The following is a 26,856-nucleotide window of genomic DNA, read 5'->3' as shown; positions in this document are numbered from 1 at the left end:
TGTGTGAAAAGTATTGATATTTAAAGTGAATTGTTTGTACCTGATTGTATGTGTTTTTTCATAGTGTGATTTTTGGGGAATTGTATTGAATCCAATTAGGGTCAATTTGACCCGGACCATAAGGAGTGTAACCAGAAATCGAACAGTGCACAAGGGTTAAAAAGGTCACTTTGATGATCAAAGATGTTTAAGAGATAAAATTGACTACAGGGGGACTTAAAGGGTTAGTTCACCCAAAAATGAAAATTCTGTCATTAATTACTTACCCTCATGTCGTTCGACACCCGTAAGACCTCCGTTCATCTTCGGAACACAAATGAAGATATTTTAGTTGAAATCTGATGGCTCTGAAAGGCCTCCACTGGCACGGTTCACTCTCAAGACCCTTAAAAGGTACTAAAGACGTCGTTACAAAGTCCATCTCACTACAGTGGTTCTAAAATAACTTTATGAATCGGCGAGAATAGTTTTTGTGCACAAAAAAACCCTAAATAACGACTTATATAGTGATGACGATTTCAAAACAAGGCATCATGAAGCTTCGAAGCGTTATGAATCAGTGAGTCGAATCAGTGGTTTGAATCGCCAAATTTCAGCAGTTTGGCGGTTTGACACGCGATCCGAATCATCATTCGGCTCACTGATTCTTAACGCTTCGAAGCTTCATGATGCCTTGTTTTGAAATCGTCATCACTATATAAGTCGTTATTTAGGGTTTTTTTGTGCACAAAAACTATTGTCGCCGATTCATAGTTATTTTAGAACCACTGTAGTGAGATGGACTTTGTAACGACGTCTTTAGTACCTTTTAAGGGTCTTGAGAGTGAACCGTGCATTGTGCCAATGGAGGGCTTTCAGAGCCATCAGATTTCAACTAAAATATCTTCCATTTGTGTTCCGAAGATGAACGGAGGTCTTTCGAGTGTCGAACGACATGAGGGTAAGTAATTAATGACAGCATTTTCATTTTTGGGTGAACTAACCCTTTAAGCTGAGGAGAGAGAAAAAACACCACATGTTTTGTGTACACAGTCATTTATCATCTTGTCTTAATCGAGACCGCTATTTCAGAAATGTATTTAAAATGACAAGGTTTTGGGAGCCAATTAACTCTTTGCATCTTCACACTTGATGCTATTTTCTAAAGCTGAGGACTGAGGGCAGTGTTTCCAGCCAAACTTATAACTCCGTCTAATTAAGGAACAGCTTGTCACACTTTCTGAGACTGATGCAGTCTCAGCAGTTTCCACTGAGCAGCAATGCCACTATGCAGAACATGTCTTTGTGCTCGCAAGGTGCTCTACTGACAACACGTATATAGTGTGTTTGACCATTAAGCTGATGCTGGACATGCACTTGGATGAGAAGTCTGTACTTGAGACGCCCCTGAAAAGCTCTCGGTTATTGGAAACTCCTTGGCAGCACAAGCGGGCAGTAAATCAGGAGCAAATACCTTTCAGCAGCTTGTGGGTAGCGGCGCTCTTCTTTCCACAGTGTCCAGTGAAACTGAACCAAGACCTTTTCTATTGTACAGAAAGCCCACAGATAAATATCTTGAATCATTTGAACTCTTATAATGTGACGTATTTTGGATTAAAACAAGATATGAGAAAAAAGTAGGGCCTTCCCCCACACCCCCCAAAAAAGGACAAAAGAAGTCCAGGTTTAAAGACAACATATTTCACATTTAATTTTGGACATCACCATAGCTATATGTAACTTTTAAGGACAAGTTTCAGCAACAGAACATTTATTAATTTTGCTTCTTCAAAGTTGTTTTTTTTTTTCTTTTTCTTTTAACGTCAGTACATGGTTTGGTCCTGTAACATTTTGTGGTGGTTCTTTTCCTCTGAATGAACGGGGATCAATAATGTCAAACGCACAACACATGCACATGTCGTTTAGCTGTTTACATAAGGGTAGGACAAAGTCAGAGACTGACATTATGCATATAGCACTGTTTTCTTTTCAACCTCCCTTGCTCTGTTTTTGACACTCATATCTAATAAGGCTATATTACAGCTATGAACATGAAGTCCAACACTGCATTTCTATGTGTAGAGCACCATATTTACACCAATATTTACAGACTTAATTTTTTTTTTTAAACAAAAAGACAAAACAAATAGAAATACTTAAGATACATTTGGGTCAAGTGAGCCATTTGAAGGATGTTCAGGTTTGAAATATAAAAACAAAACCAAAAAAAAAAAAAAAAAAAAGAGTTATATTTACATATAGCTGCAACTTATAGCTTAGCTTATTGCAAATGCCCTTTAAATCTCGCAACCGATTCTCTTTCACACTTTGCCTTATTTCTATACCATATGCTGGTCAGCCATTGGCCAACTCTTGAGCCACATTTCCTGAAAGAGTGGCCATCCACTGAATAGATGACATACCATTTAATTATCTGTGGCCAGGTGACAAAAAGCCCCATTTTATCCCAACTACAAGCCAGTTTAAGGCTCACATCCAAAACAGCATTTTAAAACAGCAGTCCTTTCAAAAAAATAAACTTTAAAAAAAATATATGTACATACTTATAAACAGCCCCTAAGGCCAGTCAATTCTGTCTGAGACGGGTATATACAGTGACTCAAAGCTGAATGGTACAAGAACAACAGGGTTGAAAGAGATCAGGATCTGCAACCGAAAAGTATTTCTTAAGCCAAAGAGTCCTTAAAAGGAACACGCCACTATTTTTGAAAATAGGCTCATTCTATTTTTAATAGGCTCGTTCTACGGGTCTGGCGGTAGCACTTTTAGCATAGCTTAGCATAGATCATTGAATCTGATTAGACCGTTAGCATCTCGCTCAAAAAAATGACCAAAGAGTTTTGATATTTTTCCTATTTAAAACTCGACTCTTCTGTAGTTACATTGTGTACTAAGACTGAAAGAAAATGAAAAGTTGCGATTTTCTAGGCCGATATATCTAGGAACTATACTCTACCCCTGTACTATGGCTGCAGCAGGCGCAATGATATTACACAGCGCCTGAAAATAGTCCCCAGCTCCTTGATTATTACGCAGGGATGAGAGAATAGTTCCTAGCCATATCGGCCAAGAACATTTTCTTAGAGTCGAGTTTTAAATAGGAAAAATATCGAAACTCTTTGGTCATTTTTGAGCGAGATGCTAACGGTCTAATCGGATTCAATGATCTATGCTAAGCTATGTTAAAAGTGCTACCGCCAGACCCAGAGATCGGCTGAATGGATTCGAAAATGGTAAAACTCAACTGTTTAACTCTAGGGGAGTAAAAAAGTGGAGTGTTCCTTTAATGATAAAAACGTTTTCTCCATTGTAAAAATGACATTGAAAAAGAGGGGTACTGGCTCAACGGTTCTCATTAAAATATTCAACTCAAGCTGAATACTGCCGCTGTCTGCGGGTTTGATTTCGCTCTGGCAGAAACAGCATTGTAAAAGGCTAATTATCCCCGTTGTGATTTGTATTGTGTTCAGAGAATCCTAATTGTAGACTCTACTTATACCGTAGAGCAATTTTAATTTGATAATTCGATAAAAACTAGGAGGCACACATTAACGTGTGGGTGTATCCACAGTGCTGTCTGGGATGCAAATTTGGCAAGCATTATTACTTAAGAGGGCATTTCGCAGATGGAATTACAACATTTACCAGCTTGAACGTATAAATTGCACTTAAATCCCAAATGATCCCTCTAATATACACAAAAAAAGACAAAAAAAAAAACGTATGTGGTGTGGCGTAAATCAAGAACATGGTGAATGTGGATTATCCGTAGCCCCCTTTAGAGATGTATCCATTAAGAATATTCCTTATTGCAACTGATTGTCACTAACCTCAAAAATCCCGCTATACTGAACATTTCTAAACGGTGACATGGAAACACTTCAATAGCACTTTAAAAATGATGGGGGAGGGGGGAAAAAACGTGCAAAATGGTCATTCAGTTTAAGACTCGTCAGACAGCACTATGAATTAAAACCGTTTGTTATTTACTCTATTGCTTTTACTGTATTACCATCTCTTTACAATCAGATTGGGGCTTAAATTTACAAATGTTACGGCATTTATACTTGAGCTTCTTTAAGTGCTTGCTTTATGAATCGCCATGTTCTGCTCTATCATACTGTTGGTCTTAATTTAAAATACCTCACTTTATTAAAGGTCATTTTATTTATACATACAGTTTCCACAACTCTTGATTGACTGGGTGGTGTTGGAACCATGGAATTCAAATTAAGAGAGTTTCATTTCGAGGGCTATAAAAGCAAAATAAACAGGACTTAAAAACAAATATTGAATTCTATTAAAGTCTAATTGGGCAGAACAAATAAAGACACACGAAAAAGGAAAGGATAGCAGCGTGCACTTTTTTTAAAAACAAATGGGTCCAAGAGAAGAAACTTAATAAATAAGTTGTGAGAATGATTAAGACAACATAGAAGGCAGGTTTAAAGGTCAAGTTGGGATCAAGAGAGGTCATATACAGCTACTGGTGGAGAACTCAAGTCATCGTATGCTACAAATGTGGCAATTGGAACAATCCACTCTGAGAACCAGCCGTGTGCTGTGCCATCATATGACCTGACAGCAGCTGGCCTGGGCTGAGGCACAGAGTAGCCCATCCCTAGGGCTTCGCTGGATGTTCACGGAGATGGTCTTTTCACACAGAGGTAGCTGGAGAACGTTATTTTTCAAGTTCAGATTGTTCTCCTTGACCAGGCCATTTAACATGACTGCTGTTTGGTCTTGATAATGCTCCATAGCCCCAACGCTACCATTCAAGGCAGGGTTGATCACTTTGTCTAGACTGTTGTTGGAGCCAATGCACATCTTCCAGGAGGACTTCTCCTGGACTTTAACGCTGGACAGGCTCTGAGGATCAAGGATAAACCGCCCACCACCACCTCCTCCAGAGCTGCGATGCTGAAACTGAGAACTTAAGCACAGACTCATGAGTTTTAGACTTTCTACCAGTTCCCCTGCACTCCGAGCTGCGCTACGTGTTGAGCCAGATGAAGCATTGTTGTTGCTACGCGAACAGCTGGAAGGGCCTCCCTGTCCTTTTGTACTCCCACCACCTCCACTGCTCCCTCCTGTACTACCACCATTTCCTCCTCCTGGAGGGCTGCCCTTGTCTGGTCCTGAGTTACCTTCCCCAGGTGGTTTGCTCTGCCCTCCGCTACTACCGCCCCCATTACCCCCAGAGTTTCCAGGTGGACCCTCACTACTGTCCCTGCGGTTCCAGCTGTAGGTGAACCCTGTGTCTTTGTCTAGTCGTCGGCGATGGCTCTCTGAATCATCATCGCTGGTCTCGGAGCTAGAGCAGCTTGAACCACGGCCCTGACTTTTGCGGCGGTGGTAACGCTTCTGGGCCGTACCAGGAGATGCCATGTTCATCTTCAACCGGCTGAGCTTGGGCGGAAGACTCTCATCCATGTCAAAGTCATCATCTGACTCGCCTTCCTCCTCGAAGATCTGATTGAGCACTGGGGCACTTTTTCGAGACGTAAGTCGGTTGGTGATGGACGGTGGTTTGCGACGCAATACCACCTGGGCCTGGAACGGTGAAGGCTCCTGCTCTTCCTCCTCCTCCTCATCTTCCTCCACTCGAAAGAGGCAAGTTCGCTGCTTGGCTGAAGCGGACGCAAGAGGGGCCATGACCCCAGACTTAAGGGGGTTTGGGGGCAGAGCAGCAGGTACAGCAGAGCTGCTGGAGGCTTCGCTGATCTCCTCTCTACGGCTCACTTCCAGAAGCCCTTTATTGCGGTGACCATTTAGCAGGTTCTCTGTACTGCGAGCCGGAGACTGTGGACCCCCAGCATGAGAGATGGACGAAGAGGCTAAGCTGTCCTCAATGTCCTGATGCATGTCGTTTTTAGTTGGCCATGACTGCCTGCAAAAAAAAATAAAAGAACATAGTCCTTGTTATAAAATAACCTTAGTTTAAATCAGTCTCCCTTAAAGTAAAAAACTGCATAAGGTTGTAACTAAAAGCAGGATAATATTAAGTACAGGTGGACATTGCCAAAAACAACTTTTAAAGACAGAAGCTCTGGAGAGTGCTTTAGGAAAACAACCCAAATGTTAATGACAGTCCTTGACAAAAAAAAGCCAGACTTGCTTCTTGTGCCAAGCACTCAAGCTAAAAACATGGCAATTCAGAAATATATCTCAGACTTGATGCTGCAACTTGCTTTTATGATATCCATACCTTCCTGTTGGAGTATCATTTACACAGTACAGTCTGTGCACTTTTGCAAGTCGCAATGGAAAGATATACTTTGCTAAGGTGATTCTTTAGGCTTTTGAAACAAAATGAAACCGTGGAACAGAGCTCCACAATGTCCTCCCTGGTTTTTCATAACCACATTAACACTCCATAAACTTTATGTTGGTATGACGACAAACCAAACAATGCAAACACAAATGCCTTGATTAAAGAAATGTTTAAAAGCACATTTCTGCCCAGAGAGAACAGTAAAGAAAATCTGTTAACAAGGATGTAATTAATAAGTGGACTTAGACCAAGATTTATGAAACTATAGCCGTGTCTCCACTGCAGGAACTTTCCCCAGGAACTAGGGACTTTGGGGTGGTACTCTGTGTGTTTCGACTGCAGGGACCAGGGTCTAAATGAAGTTACGGGTAAAAATTTCCCCCTCAGAAAGTCCCTGATCGCCGAGGGACTTTGGCGCTAAACATGCTGATTGGTTGAGTTCACACAGCATTTTGATTGGTTGACTCCACGCAGCATTTTATTTCAACCACCATTTTTAAAAGTCTGTTGCAGCGCGTGCAGTGAGAGTTGTATGCTATGGTTCAGGCTTTTAAAGCTGCACTATGTAACTTTTACGTCCACTAGAGGTCACCTATTCAAAACAAAGTCGTAGTTTGAAGACGCCAAGTTTGAGCACGGATTCATGGGAGATGTCGTCTTCACCTCACAGCGGTGGAAAAGAATTGGGATAGGACTCGGGCAGAAGTCATGTTCATGGATGAGATTATTAACGTTACTGTAGTATAAAGCAGAGCAGGACCGAGTGTTGTGGAGCTGAGCAAGGCCGCAGGAGCGATTGTTAATAAGAAGAGAGCGGAAGACACGCCTCGCGAGCGGCGGGACTTTTATTATGGCATAGTCGTCGGTGCCATTTCCACTTTTCCGGTCATGAGTATGAGATAACGCAGCTTTGTTTATCATATTAGATATATCTGAGTGTGTTGAAAATTGTTATGACGTTATTCTGTGCGTTCACTCGGCGGCTGCTATGACACTTGTTGCACACTGCTATGAGAGCGTTTCTGCAAAGTAAAACCAAGGGTAAACCGAGGGTAACGCAAATATGACGCACTTAACAGGCGACTTCCCGGTTCCTTGGTTAAAATAGCAATATTCTCACAATTTACAAATAGTTGGAAACATTTGGGATATTGCAAGTACTCAACTGAACAAAATATATAACACTGGCCTAGTGGTTTTGGGATATTTTACTGAAGAAAAATTACATAATGCGCCTTTAAGCTTATATCCGGAGGACGAAATCCAGTGGGAACTGGAAAGTCGCAGCAGTCCTACGTCACTGGACTAATTTGCCTAGTCTTCTCAGTACTTTAGACCACGATGGAAACACAGACAGCAACAGGTCTGGGGGAAAAAAGATTCCTGGGACAAATTGTTCTGGGTAATTTTGATGGAAACGTGGCTTATAGCTGTGTATACAGGCCTGATGAGAAAGGATTGTAAACATTTCCATATTTGTTCATCATCAAGAAAATAATTAGATAATTTCGGCAATGGCCCAATAAGGTTGTTGCAAACGATGCTGTCAGTCTATGCATGTGGAAAGTCCTGCATAACATCAAGAGTCAACCTTGTACAGTGAAATAACGTCCCAGTCAGAATTTATACTCTACTACTCATCTATATTCTCCACTAGAATGAGGAATTACAATTCTGAGTACATACAGCCTATAAACTCTTTCTGTCTACCAAGGGCACACTGATGAACGAGAACACTGCAATCGTGATCTGGGTAACCAATGGCTACAACCGAATTATAAGATTATATGAAGAATCTGGGAGGCTTAGATTGCTTTTCTATTCTGTTGATATTTCTATGTAGATTCCCACACACAAAAAAAATCATGTGTCACCCTGTCATGATCCCTGCTGACTCCTGAGGACTCTTTCCTCTCTTCCCCCCTCTGACATATTCCTCTCTTACTTCTTTTCCACACCACATCCTCTCATTTCTTCCACTCCCAGCTCCTTTCAAAAAGCATCCGCAGCCTCACTGCTTTTCTAGGTCAGTCCAAACCCATTTCAGCCTCATCTTTTAAACACATTTGTCACCCGGTGCAGCGTTTCACAGGAAGTGCTGGCTGTCCACACAGAGCAGAGAACAGACAGGGATACTGACATCCAGCAGAGCTGACCCCTCACAACCTCTTATAGTGAATCCTGCCCCTCTCTGAGCACAGACACCTACACCCACAAAAGCCAACAAACTTGCAGTTAGCCTGCCTGTGTACACTAATGACATGGTCAATTTTAGGGGTTAAATGGATCGTAGTTGATCCGTGATCCGTTATCTGTGCGCACAGCCACACACACCAAAAGCATGTGCGCACAGAGAGAGAGGCGTGTTTCAAATAGCACGCAAACTCCTAATTGATTCCTCGTCTGGGTCTCCATGCACTTGGATGGACATGCACAGAAAAAGTTGTCAAAATACCCGTCTCGGCGAGTATTCTCATAAACACAGTTGGTTATGTCTTAAGTGAACGTGGACAGTTGAGAAATAAATGTGTATCATTATATTGGATCTGTGCATCAGGTTTTAAAGTGACAGTATCCTATAAATACCTGCTGTTGTCTGTCATTGATGTTAATCAAACAACAAAAAACACAGCTTTAGCAAAGATTAATCTATATTAAATGTTAGAGCTGTGCGATATTTAAGAAAAATGCGATATGCAATGTCTTGTTAAATAATGCGATATGCGATACAATATTGCTTCAAGTGTGTAAAATCTATTTAAATTCTATTCAAAAAAAATATTTAAAAACTGAGAATGATACCATTTAAGTGTTTCACGTTCTTTCTGGGAAAAGAAAGCATCGCTACAACTTCTGAAAGTGGCCAGCAGTGTTTTAGCAAAAATGTATGTCACAAATCTGACACTATAATTTTAACATCAATGTTAACAAACAAAAAATGTAATGACAATATTTAAATACCAAAAACTCTTTGCTTGACTTGGTAATATATAGTTATATCAACCTAAAACTTCACATCAAGAACATCCAGGTAAACAAAGACACCTGAACTAGGGGTGGACGATTATTTTTAATTTAATTTTAATTTATCTTCGTTATTAAAAATAAGAACTAAAAACAGCAGTCACTGTTTGACAGACAGCAGCAGGTTTACTGTATTAGCAGGCTGTCACTTTAAGACCTAATGCTTAATAACAGAACTGAAGGGATCGCGGCTTGTGTGCACGTTTCGGTGTGTGTGTCAGACAGCGTGAGACGGCAAGGAGATGTTTTTCGCAAGTTATTGCGTTTAATAACTCTTTTTAAATGTCAAGCAAGTCATATAAGTAACAGTCATGTGCCCAGTCTTTTCTCTGCTATATGCGTCGACCTAAAATGTACACTTTTCACAATGTTGTAGTAGCCTATTAAAATCATTCAAATACTGCATGCCGTGGCCATATGCATATCGCAATATGAACATTTGCGATATTTCGATAATTTCGATATATTGCACAGTCATATTAAATGTATAAAGAGATCAGTGTTATTTTAAATTGAATTATTACATTTCTGTACCCAAAATGAATACTACAGTTAGACCTTACTTTATTTGTAACTTTGTTGGAGTGTATGTATTGATAATCTATGCTTGTAATCAGTGTAATCATTTTACTGGAGTTCACTTGCCTTCAATAATATGTAAATTTTATTAGTTAGGCTTAGGGATGTCACGTTACCAAAATTCCAGTAGTTGGTACCAATACCATAAAAATGTTATGGTTCTCGTTACCAATTTCGGAGCCGGAGCCAGAGCCTGCGGGCCAGCTCGGGCCGGGCCCTTGATCAAGCATTTGTGTTTTTTTATTCATTACTTTATTAGCCTAATTGGGTGGGCAGAAAGCTATGCCATAATCAGAAAGAATATATATATATATATATATATATTTATTTAGCAAAGTAAGAACTAATACTACAACTAAGAAACAAATGTGTACAAAGCTGTAAAAGTCAGGATTAGTATAAAAATGCATGTTAAACTCACAGCACATGCAGTGATGGAGCGCGCAGGACCGCTCTGAGACGCCAGTCATGAGCTGCTCGTGTGAACATTGCTTAAGCATGCTTAGCTAGCCTATTTTTTGTTTTCAAATTGTTTCCTTTAAAAGACATTTCAAGCTTCAGGGTATCTGCAGGTTTCACCAAGTCAAATTTAAGACTTTTTAAGACCTTTTCAAGACCATTATGAATTAAATTTAAGACCTATATCACGCAATAAAAAATAAAAAAAAACGTACAAAAGGAAATGCAGAATCACAAAATTACTTGCAAAATTACATTTATTCAAATTGAACAAAGTATTAGTAATCTTGCACTTCCTCATAGCTCAATCCCACCAGGATTAATATACAAACACACTACCGGTCAAAAGTCTGAGAACGGTAAGATTTTTTTAATGTTTTTACATTCTGCTCACCAATGCTGCATTTATGTTATTAAAAATACAAAAAGCTGTAATATTGTGACCGTTCTGTTGTGACTGTTCTCTATGTGAATATATAGTAAAGTATTTTTTTGTAAAATGTATTCCTGTGATCAAAGCTGAATTTATCATCATTACTCCAGTCTTCAGTGTCACATGATCCTTCACTAAATCACTAATCATTCTCATATGAGGATCTGATGATCAACAAACATTTATGATTATTATCAGTGTTGAACACAGTTGTGTAAAACATTTTTTTTGGATTCTTTGATGGATAAAAAAAAGATTTCTGAAGGATTATGACTCTAAAGTCTGGAGCAATGATGCTGAAAATTCAGCTTTGAATCACAGAAATAAATTATATTTTAAGATATATATTGAAATATAAAATAGTTATTTTAAATTATAAAAAAAAAAAAAAAAAAAAAAATCACAATAATACTGTTTTGGCTGTATTTTGGATCAAATAAATGCAGCCTCGGTGAGCAGGAGAGACTTCTTTAAAAAAAATCGAACCGTTCTCAAACTTTTGACCGGTAGTGTGTGTGAATGTATATACATTTTTTTGAGAGATCAAAATTACTGATTTTGTGGTGGTCATTTTCAGAAATGTGCATGTTTCTTTCTTTTTTTTTCATAATTAGGATGCCACATTTACCATATCATTATATTAGATGCACAATAGTCAAACATGGCAATAAAACAAACAAAATGCATGAATCTTGTTTGACAATAGGACAAATAAATACAACTTAAATATACAGACACAAACAGTGCTTTAAGTTTAGGTAGGCTACTGTTTGTTTTTCCCCGTTGGTTTTGTTTGATTAATATTAACGACACAGGCAGGACGGGGTATAGGCTAGGCTATATTGGGTTGCTTTCACTTTAAGACCAACAGTAATGAGCCCATAGATATGGATATGTATAAATGAGCCTAGATTCGGTTCACTCGCGCGAGCGCTGAGGCGGCAAACGCGTGCAGAATCCGCGGCCAGTCTGACATCAGTCCGTGTGTCAGTAGCGAATGAGTTCGGGGTTTCCATCGTTTTTAAACTCTTTGTTTAGTGCTATCGGGCATATCAAACTTTTATTTGGTCATTATACGAGATGGCAGGTGAGAAAGATTCGCCTTTGCTTTCACGATCGCGTGACCTGGAAGAACTGGAGAACTGAAGCTGAAGAATAAAATCCGTTTGATGCGTCTGTGGTACAATCCGAGAGAGCCTCGCGCCAATAACATGAAAGCTGATTGGCTGCAATACAAGATGCATGTTGGTCTCTCACTAGCGAAAAAACGAACTAACAACACACACACACACACTAAAACATTGCGGGAGCATTTCAATGAGCAATGGAGTAGCGCTACATGGACGTAGGAAAATTAAGACCCGTTTAAAATTATTTAAGACCTAGAACTCAATACTTCAGCGAATTTAAGACTTTTAAGGCCTTAAAATTTTGATTTTGAATTTAAAGACATTTAAGACTTTTTAAGATCCCGCGGGTACCCTGAAGCTTTCTATACACATATTTATCTTGTCTGTGAGGCAAGTAGCCTGCTGAGTTTTGGTTTTTTTATGAGACGCGCTCCAGTTCATGTGCAATGAAAGTGATCGCTCCCGCGTCTTCATGTCACGATTATAGTCTGCTATAGTCTATTTGCTTCTGATTTATTAAATCCAGGCAATTGGTTGAAGAAACCTTGATTAAAATTAAGATACAATTTATGCAAAACAAAATTTACTTTAAAGAAAGGTTTTCAACAAAACAAAACAAAACTTAATATTAAACAAAATATAATAACCACCAAAATAATTTCTGACCCACTCGCATCTTTGCACTTAATAATAAGATGAAATTTTAAAACAACATGACGAAACATGAGTGCATAAATGACAGACAGCAGAGATGGAGTAACCCCTATGAAGTACCTGAATTGGGCCTTGTTGTTACTGGGGCTGGAAGAACGAGGTTGCACCTCCTTCTCCTGCTTTTCCCTCAAGATCCGTTCAGCCAACAAGAAGTAAGTAGCAGTGATGTGGTTGTACTTGTTTGTCTCCAGGGCACTGGAGGCAGAGCAAAGAGAATGGACAAGTGAGGAGGAGATACAGACAGTGTGTGAGAGAGAAACACCAGTTTAGACAATGCAATTTGACATGTCAGTAACTAGTAAAACTCCACGGCTCTAACAGCTAGAGACTCATGTGGCTTCTATCAGTTCAAAAGGTCTTGTATAGTGGCCTACATTTTGAACACCCGAGACTAAAATAAATATGAAGAATCCCAGATAGCACTGTCCCAATACAAATGGGACATGCTGCATCAAGCTTATCAAGACGGTGAGTCTGGGCATGTTAGCAGAGATTACTTTGCTTCTTCAGGGATTACATACCACCAATTAAACAAATGAGTTTGAATCATGCAGCGACATTCTTTTGGCAAGGCTTGAGTCCACGTCATGGCTCAGTTCAGATCTTATGTTATATAGAGCGTTTAACATGAGTAAAGGAGCAAGTGCCACTTATGTTTTGATCTAACTTATATTTTGTGTGTTTGTGAAACAAAAACATTCTGGAAAAGGAAGAATGACTTGTACAAGGGAATTTTAATGCAATCATTCAGTACACATCCTCTTTAAAACATCTCCTTTAAGGCAGATTGACTGCAGTTTCTCATAGTGGGGTTCCCCAGCTGCCAGGGAGTAGGATCGAAGACATAAAGGAAAGACGGATGGGTGCTTTGAACTGTCAACCCAGCATGCATCTTTCTACAAGACTGTACAGCAGGAGTCTTCTGCAACTATGTTCGTTTCATGCTCCACTGACAGTGGGATGAACTTATTTTTCAACACTTATGAAAAACGGTACCCTCCTAATAATAAAACCATGTTCTTTAACAATAGCTTAGACAGCGCAACAGTGTGAAACATGGATATTCATTTTAAGACTTGCAGATTACAATTACTGTAACAGCAAGGTTCCTCACATCCAGCCCAAAGTTTAATCTCAGACCCTGATCAAACTCACCTACCAGTAATTTTCTAAACTATGCAGTGAAAAACCCTGATTAATAATGTTATCAAATTGTGATGTACTGAAATTATTTGAATTATTATATATTCATTATTTTTTTATTATATAAGAGCTTCATAAATCATTTTGATTTGATAGTCCTAAAGTTGTAACGGTTTAACAAAGCCTCTGTTAAAGGACTAGTTCACTTCAAAATTGAAATGTCCTGATATTTTACTCACCCCCACATCTAATCCAAGATGTTCATGTCTTCCATTCTTCAGTCGAAAAGAAAAGCTTTTTGAGGAAAACATTCCAGGATTTCTCTCCACACCATAGACTTCCATGACAACCAAAATGTTGAAGGTCTAAATCAATGCAGTTTCAAAGGGCTTTGAAGTGCTTCAGAGGCTCTGCACGACCCCAGATGAGGAATAGGGTCTTATCTAGCAAAACGATCGGTCATTTAAAAAAAAATAATTATATTAGAAATGATTATACTTTTTAACCTAAATTGCTCATCTTGCACTGCTCTGCGCAACCTTGAGCCATCACGTCGAAAACGCCACACTAGACGTAGGCAGAAGTACCGCCCCAAGCGTACGAGCGAGGACTAATACAAACACCCTTTACCAAAAAACACTCCATCTTCAACTTCAAATTCGTCCGACATCGTTGTTTTACCTTTTTTTCCGCTACAGGACATTTGTATTAGTCTTCACATGTGCGCTTTGTAAACACGGGAGTGGTACTTCCGCCTACATCTGGTGCGACGTTTTCGACCTGATTGCGCAATCACTGGCGAGCCACAGAACAAAAAGTAAAATTATATTAAAAGTATATTCTTTCTTTATATATTATATAAAGAAAGGATATTCATCGTCTGGGATCGCGCAGAGCCTCTGAAGCCCTTCAAAGCGCTTTGAAACTGCATTGATTTGGACCTTCAACATTTTGGTTGCCATGGAAGTCAACGGTGTGGAGAAAAATCCTGGAATGTGTTCCTAAAAAAAAAACTTAATTTCTTTTCAACTGAAAAAAAAAAAAAAAAAGACATGAACATCTTGGATGAGATGGGGGTGAATAAAATATCAGGAAATTTTTCATTTTGAAGCGAACTAATCCTTTAACTGTTACTCTGCCATTGACCTGACCTGGCATAAAAAAACGAACTAAAAAACGCTCATTACAGAAGACGACAGTTCAGGCTAACTCTATGCTAAAATGCCTGTTGTGGCAACAATGATAAGAATTTATGATATACATCAGGGCTGTCACTATTCCTCGATTAAATGTGAGTACTGGATTTAAAAAAATCCTTGACTGCAATTTACCAGTATCAAGAATACCAGAAGTGACGCATTGCACTGACGAGAATCCATGAACTGCATTATTAGACCATTTTGTAAGGCTGCATGATGTATTAAAACCATTTTAACCATACTAGAGATAATGCTATCGAGCGCTTTAATTATTTACATGCTTGTAGGTTTCATGCGTCTCAGAGTGGCTTCGTTCACAGATGCTGCTCCACATGAACTGTTATCATTTACATGCGTGGAGCGCGTCTCAAACTCCATCTCTGCATATGATATGAGTTTGGGTTGCTTATAACAATCATCTGGAAACACAATGTGCACTATTTCACCAGATTTGTAAAGTAAATCATTTATAAACCTACGCCAACACAGGAGAACACATCAATATGTTTCTAAATATACAAACTGTTCGTCGCAAATTTAAAATAAAAGTTTAAACCCTCGCTCAGTTTGTATGTTTTGAAGTCCACATGAATTTAATCTGCTGTAAAATGTAACAACACCAGGCCATTGCTGCATTTGTTATCTATATCATGTATATTATATTATGCATTTTAACACTGATTATATGATTACTTGATTTTGATACTTTATTTGAACCAAATATTATTGCCTCATTGTTATATGTATTTTATGTCATTTTAAAGGCTATTGTTTGCTTAGGTCTATTTTTATTACCACAAAAAATCGGCTTACCCGATTAATCGTCAAAATAATCGTGCAATTACTAGATTACAAAAATAATCGCTAGGGACAGCCCTATTATACATTATACTGACACACTTCAGAATGCGTGAAATCTAGCTTGTGTAGTTAGTTGTTTTCTTGAATTGTGTTGAGTACTTTTTGGGCCTAAGATGTTGGACATTACTTGACAGGTGTCATTGAAACTGGATTGAATCACGTTTAATGCTATCTATTTCCTGTCCAGCTAACTGATCTTCAAGCAAAGAGCCTTGGAACCCTTCACACCAAATTCTTGAAGCAGATTACACATAAACCTGGAGGCTCTTTCTAACGCGCTCTTCAATCCTGCTTAAGGAAAATGAACGAATGACAGAGAAACACTTCTTTGGAAAAAGTTGAACATCTCAGCTTCTTAAAATCAGTGTAACAAGCCTTACTCAATAATGGCTTCTCTATCGGCGATGTCTCCCAGCACCATGCGTTGGATGATGCCGTTGTGTTCCTCTTCTGACAGATTCTTATGAGACACCAGTGGGGTGTTGAATTTGGTAGCTGGAGATGGGTCCACGCCTTGAAGCCACGCGTGGCTCTCGATCTCCTCCAGTGATGCTCGCCTCTTCGGATCCCTTTGAAGCATTCGGTTTATCAGGCTGTGAAGAACAGAAAGAGAAGATGAGGATGAACATCAAAAGTTTATTGATCATGCGAGCATAATTGTAGACACTGTCCAGGCCTTAACCTTGGACTGTGTCATTCTTTGCTGGAAACCCAGGATTAGTTCAGGGCTAGTCCAAATATTTATCTGGGGGAAAATGCTCCTTGATATTCATGTCACTATTGTTGTTTATATGTTGATAATATGTTTCAATGGTCGAAATTCTAACTAGCTAGGCATCTTACATGGTTATTTACACAAGCAAATAGGGCACATGCTTAAGATGTAGCTGCCTGCCACAGAGGGCCTTTCTATCATTAACTGAAGAGAAGCCAATAACACTTGTATTAGCTGACTGAAAATGACTTGAGTTGCTGTTGTTGTGAGCAGCCGCTGAGGCAAAGTTCGACCGGGGCGCATCAGCATTCAGCACACGTACGTGGCAAAATTACAGCCCAACCACCATGAAAGGAGCCGGGGAGATTCAGCAGGCTTACAGCGGCAGTCTGAAAATCATCAGCACTGAGCTGCAGAAGCACCCAGCCTGCTCTAGTCATTATCATAAGAAATTTGTCAAGACAGAAAGAGAATAAATAGATAGGAGAACTGGCGAGAGAATCCGCCTGTTTGTCTTCCCTTGAATATGCTGCCAGGCTCTTATCAACCAACGTTACATCCGAAATTTCCATTATAGAGCCAAAAATGGGATCCGGAACAACGGGACACTTTTAGAACAGAACCGAAGTGATTAAAGCCACAATTTCTCCCTGTCACAATATGATAGGGGACGAGACTGCAAGCTGTCATGTGACGTTTCCTCTCCAGGGTCTCAGAAATAACCAGTCATTGGGCATTCTGGCAACAACAGCTGTCATTAGTGCAACGTAATAAGAGTGTAGTTATCAAAGGCTGTGGGACAAAGTAATGGGATCCAGATGTAACCTTTCAATGTCAACATTAAAAAGTCCAAAAGGACAAACTATGCACTGTGTTTGACATTTAGGCTGGGACTATGAGATGTCTCAATATGTGTCATCAAGGCTGCTTGAGTTTATTAATATGCTGCTCAAACATTTAAAAGTAAAGTGCATAATTTCATTTTGATATCCTTGAAAATAATGATAACTTGCAGTTTAATATCAAACACTGATCCAGTAACAGCTCTAAATTTTGTGTCAAACTGGTTCTTACCTTTTTTTTAACAGTTCATTAAAGGAACTGGCTCATAAGAATCATTTGTTTGTGAATCCGATGACACCAGTCTCATTTAGTGATTCACCGATATGAACATTTTGGCCGATACCGATAATTATTTGTATTTGAAAGCGGATATATTGGCAGATAAATCTAAATCCACATTTTTATATACTGTAATTTATGAGAACCTGATTACAAAAAAACAAAAGTCTCAGCATTAAAAGCCATGCACACAATTATATTTTTTTATACAGGAAGACGAATGTAATATATTTTAGTTCAATTATATTTTTGATTATTATTTAGAAATTTGAGGGTATTTGATGATACAATGCAATATTTATTGATTTTTTATTAGCTATTTTTCCCAATTGAAAATACAATTATTTTCATATATATATATATATATATATATATATATATATATATATATATATATATATATATATATATATATATATATATATATATATATATATATATATGAAAATAATTGTATTTTCAATTGGGAAAAATAGCTAATATATATATACACACATATACACAGTATTTAAATTATTTTGTGTCTATTTTGCACTCTTGATATTTTAGAGTGTTACCCCTACATTGCTGTGGTTTTTATCACCAAAAGATTCCCAGATTTTTTGTATTTTTTTGTATTTCCCATTCATTTCCATTCATTTTTGACCGCGAAGGTGACAAGTGTGACTCTTTTTTTTCTGATCCTTTAACATAACCGAATCATCTCCATGATTTGTTTGTGTTCACATAGCTAATGCGACAAAAGTCACCAAGTGTCATGCCATTCCTATGAAAAAAATAATTTTTGAAAGAAAAAAGTCATTTTTGACCTAAGAGGAGGGTAACCGTGTTTTCCATTTGAAGTGATTTCAATCATATTTCAAGCAATTCAAACCATAATGGCACATCTGAAGGAAATAATACATTTTTTATCGGCTTTAATATATCGGCCAATTTTCCTTATCAGGCCGATAATGGTACCATTAAAAATGACCATACTGTATATCGGCCACTACCAATATGGTGGAGGATATATTGTGCATCCCTAGTCACATTGTATGTGTTTGATTAATTAAAAACAACTAGTTTATTTGTTTGTGAATTAGGATACACTGGTCATGAGGTATGTTTTTGATTCACTAAAAATAACTGTCTGATAATAGTAATTTCTTCATTAATTTGTCTACACTGGTCACAGTGCATGTTGCTCTTGCACATAGCCCATCAGGACAACTCAACAGCAAGATGTTTCTTGCCATTACTCCATGGTGAATAGTCTTTTTATTGCATGACATTAAACATTCACAACTCCAGTAAAAAATGGCACCACTGCTGTAAGTGGTGCAAGAAACACAGCTGTCCAAAGCCAATCTGCAATTCTGTGCTGCTAATGCCGCACCACTGTTATGTTTTCCAGTCACATTCCTGGTTCCTTATGTCAAAGGAAGCAATCTACCTCATCCAAACAGAATCTGGCACCAGGAAAAAGGACACCGCTTAAAATCAACGGCAGCTTAAACATATATAGTTGGCTATGAATCTAACACGTTTGCCGATGAAATATTCATGCTACAGCAAAGCTTTCCAATTCTGCACTCCACAGTAGAAAACTGCTTCAGGGCTTTATCGAAAACATTTATTCCTTTTCTGTGAGGATTTATACTCTTGTCACAATCTGGAAATGACAATTACGCCAAGTTGCTAACTCCGGGGCTCTCTGTGAAGGTCATTTTACTACTTTAACTGTTCTTATCAGCTAAAGACAAGTTGAGATTTCACAAAAGCTAGACGTTTGAGAGCTGTAGCTCAATAGCTTGAATTTCACATGCAAATCAAATGTGTGAAAATAGAGATAGTAGTTTAATGAGAGTGAGAATATTATGCAAGCAGGCAGTGACTAAAATAATCTGCTTGACGAGGTTGCCTTAAAATACCCAGTCTGAAAAGCCCTGGAGATAAAACCAAATCCAAACAAAAGAGCTTAAAACGGAAATCAGAAGGACTCTGACAAGCCCCAAGTTAAAATGAAGAATCAAATCATCCTCAAAACACTAAAATATGAAAAAATGCTGTCAACACGTAGCAAGAGAGAAAAGTTTAATACAAATTTAAATTTAATTTAATATCAATAAAGGGATTAAGACATTCATTTAGACCAGGGCTACTCAATTGGGCCAAATCTAGCCCGCCAGTCATCACCATCCGGCCCGAGGGCACCCCAACCTTCCTCCTCTTCTCCTGGTGGTGCGGCTAAATTTGGTTAGATACGTGGCCACAGTGGCGCCTGCGTACCATGCACCCTCTCCGACTGACCTGAGAAACGTTTTCCGAGCAAATATTTCAGCATGTCCCGTATTTCTGTCTACTGAACCAGTGATACCAATAATTTGTGAATTAATCATTCTTTTGGCACGATTCTTTCTTTTCTGTGGATTGGCCAAACACTCTTGCATAACAGTCTGAAACCATTCGGATTTGTTCGGACTGCTATTTTTAACGTTATTCTTCAATTTAAATAAAAAGGCAACATGTCCCATTGTGATGTCAACTTTTCTTCAGTGGGTTCAGTGTTGGACTCATGGATTGACTCTGTCTCTCTATGATGCCAGACTTCTGTCAGCAACCAGAGTCTCCACACACTTCACGGATCTCCAGCATGGCAGGCAGCCCTGATAAGACTGCTACTCAAGCCTAATAATTACTCTATCACTGCTGAATGGTCCAAAACTGTAGCAGATCACTGCTGCTTGCCTACCGCACTCACATTTGGGACACAAGTGAAGGTTTTTCCTCGCAATGTAAAAGTGAATGTCCAAGGGAAAAGATATATAAAAGTGAAGCATAAATGTAAGGCTCCAATTTTTCTAAAACAAAAAACAAAAATGAACCAGTTATGGCATTTCGAACAAAATCTGACCAAACGAAGATCGTTTGAAGTTCTTTGAAGATGGCTTCGCCAAAGCAAACCTTTAGGGAAAACTACCATAGCGATCATGTAATAGGTATGCGTGTTCTGCGGCTCTGACTTTGACATGGAAATATTCTTCAGTTCATTCCTTCTGTCCAGTCCGTCAAGGTCAGACGTGAGTAAAAACATAAACACACTGGAGATCTGCTTTACAGAAGAAAGTTGTAATTCTTATTGAAAGTGACACTGACACTGCTTTTTCATGTTTAATACTGTAAAGCTGCTTGCTTTAAAGCAGTGGTTCGGCCATGGGACCCACATTTTCCATGGTCATTAAAGGGTCAGTCCATTCAAATTTTGTCATCATTTACTCACCCTCAAGTTGTTCCAAACCTGTATAAGTTTCTTTCTCCTGTTGAACACAAAATATATATTGAAGAATGTTGGTAACCAGACAATTGATGGTAACCATTGACTTCCATAGTAATTTTTTCCTACTATGGAAGTCAATGGCTTCTGTCAACTTTCTGATTACCAACATTCTTCAAAATGTCTTAATTTAACAGAAGAAAGAAACTCATACAGGTTTGGAACAACTTGAGGGCGAGTAAATGATGACAGAATTTGTCCTTCCCAGCTAACACAAGACTTACCAGTTAAACAATTTATTGGTACTTTTTAGTAATTTCATGACTTACTAATTGACATCTTTACTATGACGTTACATGGTCGTAATTTCTTTTGCGCTTTATTTATAATGGCATGATATACAGCACGCACCTTCGCATTCGTGCGTGCAATTGAAGAGTCCACGCTATGAACTCAGTATAACAGCTGAATAGGGGTGTAACGGTACACAAAACTGACGGTTCGGTATGTACCTCGGTTTTGAAGTCACGGTTCGGTACAAGTTCGGTACAGCAGTTTTACAAAATTGCTTTTTATTTATTTTATTAAACAGTGGTTTTCGGTATGTACCTCGGTTTTGAAGTCACGGTTCGGTACAAGTTCGGTACAGCAGTTTTACAAAATTGCTTTTTATTTATTTTATTAAACAGTGGTTTTCGGTATGTACCTCGGTTTTGAAGTCACGGTTCGGTACAAGTTCGGTACAGCAGTTTTACAAAATTGCTTTTTATTTATTTTATTAAACAGTGGTTTACTGAAAAAAAGTGTCTGTCCTTAAATTAATTAAATTATAACAAAGTTTATTGAAGATATTGCTGTTAACTATATAGGGAGCCCTTACTTGCACATTAAAGGTGAACTATGTAAGATATTTTCAGTAAAATATCCAAAAACCACTAGGCCAGTGTTATATATTTTGTTCTGTTGAGTACTTAGAATATCCCAAATGTTTCCAAGTATTTGTAAATCGTGAGAAATTGCTATTTTAACCAAGGAACCGGGACGTGTGAGCTATGTGTTTGAGGGAGTCGCCTGTCGATTGTGTCATATCTGCGTTACCCTCGGTTTCCGGTTTTATTTAGCAGAAACGCTGTACTCTCACTGCAGTGTGAACAAGTGTCATAGCAGCTGCCGAGCGAACGTCATAACTTCCTTTTCAACACACTCAGATGTAGAGCTGGGCGGTATGACCAAAAATTCATATCACGGTATTTTTCTAAATTATATCGGTTTCACGGTATATGACGGTATTTTTTCCCCTATGCATGACCGGGTGTTAATCACATTTTCTACTGATTAAGAGAGGAAATACTGCAGTAGATTGACTAGAATGCCCCGTTTTACTGTCATGACGAGTGAATATTGTAGAAAAATTCCACACTAGAGTTAATAGGCCTACAGGTTTACAAAAACTCACAAAATGATGCTGTGGAGAGACAACAACCAATAAAACACAGACCTGCAACACGCTCAGAGTCATACTTACAGACACCTGAATATTAAAAGTTGAGTTGAGGGCACCTTAAGCATTTAAAAAATCTAACCCTATATAACAACAAACTGCCAAAATGAAGAGAAACTGGGATATTTGCAATACATTTAAGAGCACTCTCTGAACTAATGACACACATCAGTTTAACACAGAAAGAATAAAGCAGTTACTTTTTTGCCCATTCTTCTTTGAATTGTCAGTTTATTTATTAATTTACATCATTGTCTTTTGTGTAGCAGTCTAGCAGGATAACCCATCGTGTCAGCGTGTTCGTGATCAGACATACGGTTGTATCAGTGTAATCAGTGCATACATTTCATTTTAATAAGACTTAGACGTGATGGAATATGCGCGCATACACGCTTCTGGTTCATGTCTAGAGCACTATAGTTTATGAAATATGTCCATAAAAAATGTAAACGCACTCGCTCCGGTCTATATCTGATATATGATCCATGTGGTGAGCGCTGTTAAACTCATCACGGCGCTCCGCGCAGAAACCGCTCTCTCTCGCACGCCGCGTGTAGTTTGAAATTTCCACTGTAATCAAGGGCTGAATCCGAAATCGCCCCCCATAACCTCAAATAGTGCATTATTTGGAGGGGACAGCGCTTTGTAGTGGTGCCCGAAACCATAGTGGACGTTATTGAGTGCACTCATTCTATTCCATTGCACCGCAATAACGAGTGTACAGCCGCTGAACACACAACGCTGTCCGACTTCACGCACGTTTTCATTCACTCCTTCAAATAAAGTGATAACGTAGGGAACAGTGAATGAGAGAATAGGATTCAGCCACAGGCTGTAATGCGATCTCAACTGTGCTCTGACTGCTCTTTCTACAGTGCATCAATGAAATGGGTCCCCTCTCAAACAATGACGCGCTGCGCCGCGTTCCGAACGTTGTTTAAGCGACATATACCGGTTTTGCGGTATCATCAAAATTCATATCATAAAATAAATAAATACCGGTATTCGGTATGAACCGGTATACCGCCCAGCACTACTCAGATGTATCTAATACGATAAACAGAGTTGCGTTACCTCACACTCATGACTGGAAAAAAGGAAGTGGCGCCGGCGACCGTGTCATAATAAAAGTCCTGCCGGCGACTATGCCATAATAACAGTCCCGCTCTTCAATCGCTCCTGCGGCCTTGCTCAGCTCCACAACACTCGGCCCTGCTCGGCTTCATACTACAGTAATGTTAATAATCGCATCCATGAACATGAGTTCTATCCTGACTCTTTTCCACCAGCTGTGAGGTGAAGACCACATGTCCCAAGATTCTGCGCTCAAACGTGGCGTCATCAAACTACGCCTTTGTTTTGAACAGGCGACCTATAGTGGACGGAAAATTTACATAGTGTAGCTTTAATATTAAAGGTTAAAAACAGAGCCCAAACTATTAGCCTAAATTTAGTTGCTATTTATTTTTAGGTATAATAATCAAACCTCAAATAACATAGTACGCAAACAAGTAAACTTCACATAAGGCAGTTTTTGCAATAACTTCTAATTCTAATTATAAAATAGTTTTTCCTTATTATTTAGAAATAAAATTTTGAAATTATTTTGAAATAATCATTTATACACAGTGTCTGTCATTTTCATGACAGGTTTATTTAAACATAGTACATCAAATAATCAAGACATCACTAACACGTTAAGTAGAATATAATTAATATATATATGCTAATATAGTGCATATATTTAGCGTAAGAGTTCATCTCTCTAGTCAACTCACAGCTGTGAACATCGAATGACTGCCGGAGGTAAATGTGATGCTACATGACATTGTTTACAAGCAGTTATATTGAGGTCTTTCCACTTTTGAAACACTGATTGAGCGATTACATGACATATGATACGTGACAGTAAGTTGTAAAGTATCCTAAACATACCATCAGAAGTTCATTCATTCTTTAGGAAGAGATGATTGATCACGTTCACAGATGATCATGTTCACGCGCATGTCGCTCTGCCGCTTGAACTGTGACGATCAGTGATCACGCCACATTAAAGGGCGTCAAAATGGCATTTATCGTTTGAATTTCATTACAAAATGGACTGAATACTTAATATGTTCGTGTGGGAACTCGGATTGAAGTGTGTTCCGTGTGCACCGTAGCGAAAGCCCTGTACCGAAACGGTTCGGTATGAATACGTGTACCGTTACACCCCTACGGCTGAAAGTTCGTTTTTCTGAGCTGAGAGATTTTTTATTTCGTAACAAGTTAAGAAAGTAATGTTTAAATAAGTACACTGACAAAGCCTGACAACATCTCATCTGACCACAGATACTGAATCAGGACAGCGCGTTTTTCACAGGCAAGCACGCGCACGTCTTTCATAATACAATTCTTGCATCAGAAAAGCATAGGATTACGTTTGCTGTTGTTTCTTTGACCGCACACTCCTCGACTCACTCAAAACTGTCTTGCGACTCAATTTCGGCAACACACCAGTTGAGAAACACTGCTTTAAAGCAATCTATTGTAAAAAAATATACATAAACATGACTTAACTCCAGAGCTTGTACAAACATATCCATATAGCTATTGACCAGCTTGCTATCATCTTGCTATCATCATGTCTTTATTTTGTTACTGAGAGGAAAGCATGCAGCACATATTAACATAATCATCTAAAATCTCTTTTCTAAGCAAAAGAAAGAAAAAGAACTTCGCTGGGAGCATATCGGGGCCTTAATTCTGCAGTGATTTGTCAAGGATGTCCCCCCCCCCCCCCCGAGCTGAGAAATGGGCACTTTGATTGTTTAGTCTAAATTTATCTCCAGTATCTCTGCTAGCGGAAAGGCCATCGCAGGAACAACCGTGGAAATCTGTTTGGAATGTTTACGCTCCTCCTGAGGTTTCCGAGGATAACTAAAGCAGATATCACTGCATGTAAAATCAACAGAAGACACAACATTTAGCACACACATGTAGGCTGCACAATCCAAGTTATGCTTTCTTTTTGTGTTGCACCAAGAACGTGGATGAGATCCACATGAAATTCAACACCCTCTTCTTCCTCAAAGAATGTAGGAATGTAGGGTAAAAAAAGTGACCAAATAATGATGAATTATTCATGTTAATGATGACTGACATGAAAATGGTGGCAGATGGAAGCACAGTGGTGTTGATGAGCCAACCACTACTTGTACATGCATTAACCACATGGTGTGCTGCAATGCCTATCAAATTCATCTGTGATTCTGCAATGCTGAGAGAGGAAGCAACCTGACAGTAGTCACAGGGGTATAGAGAGGGCTAAAATCAGACAGCTGGCTCATTTTACGGCCAAAATACACCCCGACAGTGTATGCCAGTCTTAAACACTGTAAGTTTATGCTGCATGAGCCAAACTAAACACAGAAAAGGGAAAAATAAAGTCACAGGAGGAATTTGCAGAAGTGCTTCGCAGGGTTGGAAATAAAGCAGGGCACACCCTGAGGAGAGGAGATATTAAGACAAAATGACAGATAGTGCAACTAGTCCTAGTTGCTGAACAATCTTTCCTTGTGTTGACACCCAGGCCAGGGTTCCTTTTTCATTTTTTTGTGGCATTAGCAATGCTATTTTAGAATCATTTATATGAGATTTTAGTTTTTGTTAAAGGTGAACTATGTAAGATATTTTCAGTAAAATATCCAAAAACCACTAGGCCAGTGTTATATATTTTGTTCAGTTGAGTACTTAGAATATCCAAAATGTTTCCAACTATTTGTAAATCGTGAGAAATTGCTATTTGAACCAGGGAACCGGGACGTGTGAGCTATGTGTTTGAGGGAGTCGCCTGTCGATTGTGTCATATCTGCGTTACCCTCGGTTTCCGGTTTTATTTAGCAGAAACGCTGTACTCTCACTGCAGTGTGAACAAGTGTCATAACAGTGTCATAACTTCCTTTTCAACACACTCAGATATATCTAATACGATAAACAGAGTTGCGTTACCTCATACTCATGACTGGAAAAGAGGAAGTGGCGCCGGCGACCGTGTCATAATAAAAGTCCCGCCAGCGACCATGCCATAATAACTAGGGTTGGGAACCGAGAACCGGTTCTTATGCAGAACCGAAACTGATTTTTGAAAAATACCAGAACCGCGCGAAATTCCTAAGTTTCGGTTCCGAAAACGGTTCTGGTGCAATGTGTGTGCGAAGCGCTGGAAGCGTATCCTTTCATAGCGAGTGACAGCCAGTGTTGCCAAGTCCGTGGTTTTCCCGCTTTCCCGCTTTCCACTGTTGCCGCGGGCTGTGTTTCATGTCCGCGGGTTGAAGCGATTGTGCAATTGTGTGTTTTTTTTTGTAAAAACCTGGCAACCCTGGCTCACCTCATCATGAATATTAATTACGTTGCCTGCCGCTTCCAGGAGTGTAACGCAGTTCAGCCTGAAAGCCCTCGCGCTAC

General features: G+C 39.0%; 1 protein-coding gene across 3 annotated transcripts in view; it reads right to left on the bottom strand.

The window, feature by feature from the left end:
- Nucleotides 1-1,667: 1,667 nt before the first annotated feature.
- The window catches only part of snrka (SNF related kinase a), a 77,978-nt gene continuing 52,789 nt past the window's right edge, over nt 1,668-26,856 (bottom strand). Inside the window, exons 4-7 of one of the 3 annotated variants that reach the window (XR_013818089.1) lie at nt 16,197-16,409; nt 12,674-12,808; nt 3,216-5,890; nt 1,668-2,750 (exon numbers count right to left, since the gene is read on the bottom strand). Coding sequence is in view for 1 of the 3 variants with exons in the window: in XM_079837924.1 (XP_079694050.1) it covers nt 4,570-5,890; nt 12,674-12,808; nt 16,197-16,409 (1,669 nt within the window). In the remaining 2 variants the exon portion in view is untranslated. Of the gene's footprint in view, nt 5,891-12,673; nt 12,809-16,196; nt 16,410-26,856 lie in introns of all 3 variants that reach the window. The other 2 variants (XR_013818090.1, XM_079837924.1) reach the window with 2 other exon arrangements.

Source organism: Gobio gobio (assembly GCF_949357685.1).
Source record: "Gobio gobio genome assembly, chromosome: 15".
NCBI lineage: Eukaryota > Metazoa > Chordata > Actinopteri > Cypriniformes > Gobionidae > Gobio > Gobio gobio.
This window is presented reverse-complemented; position numbering and strand designations above follow the sequence as displayed.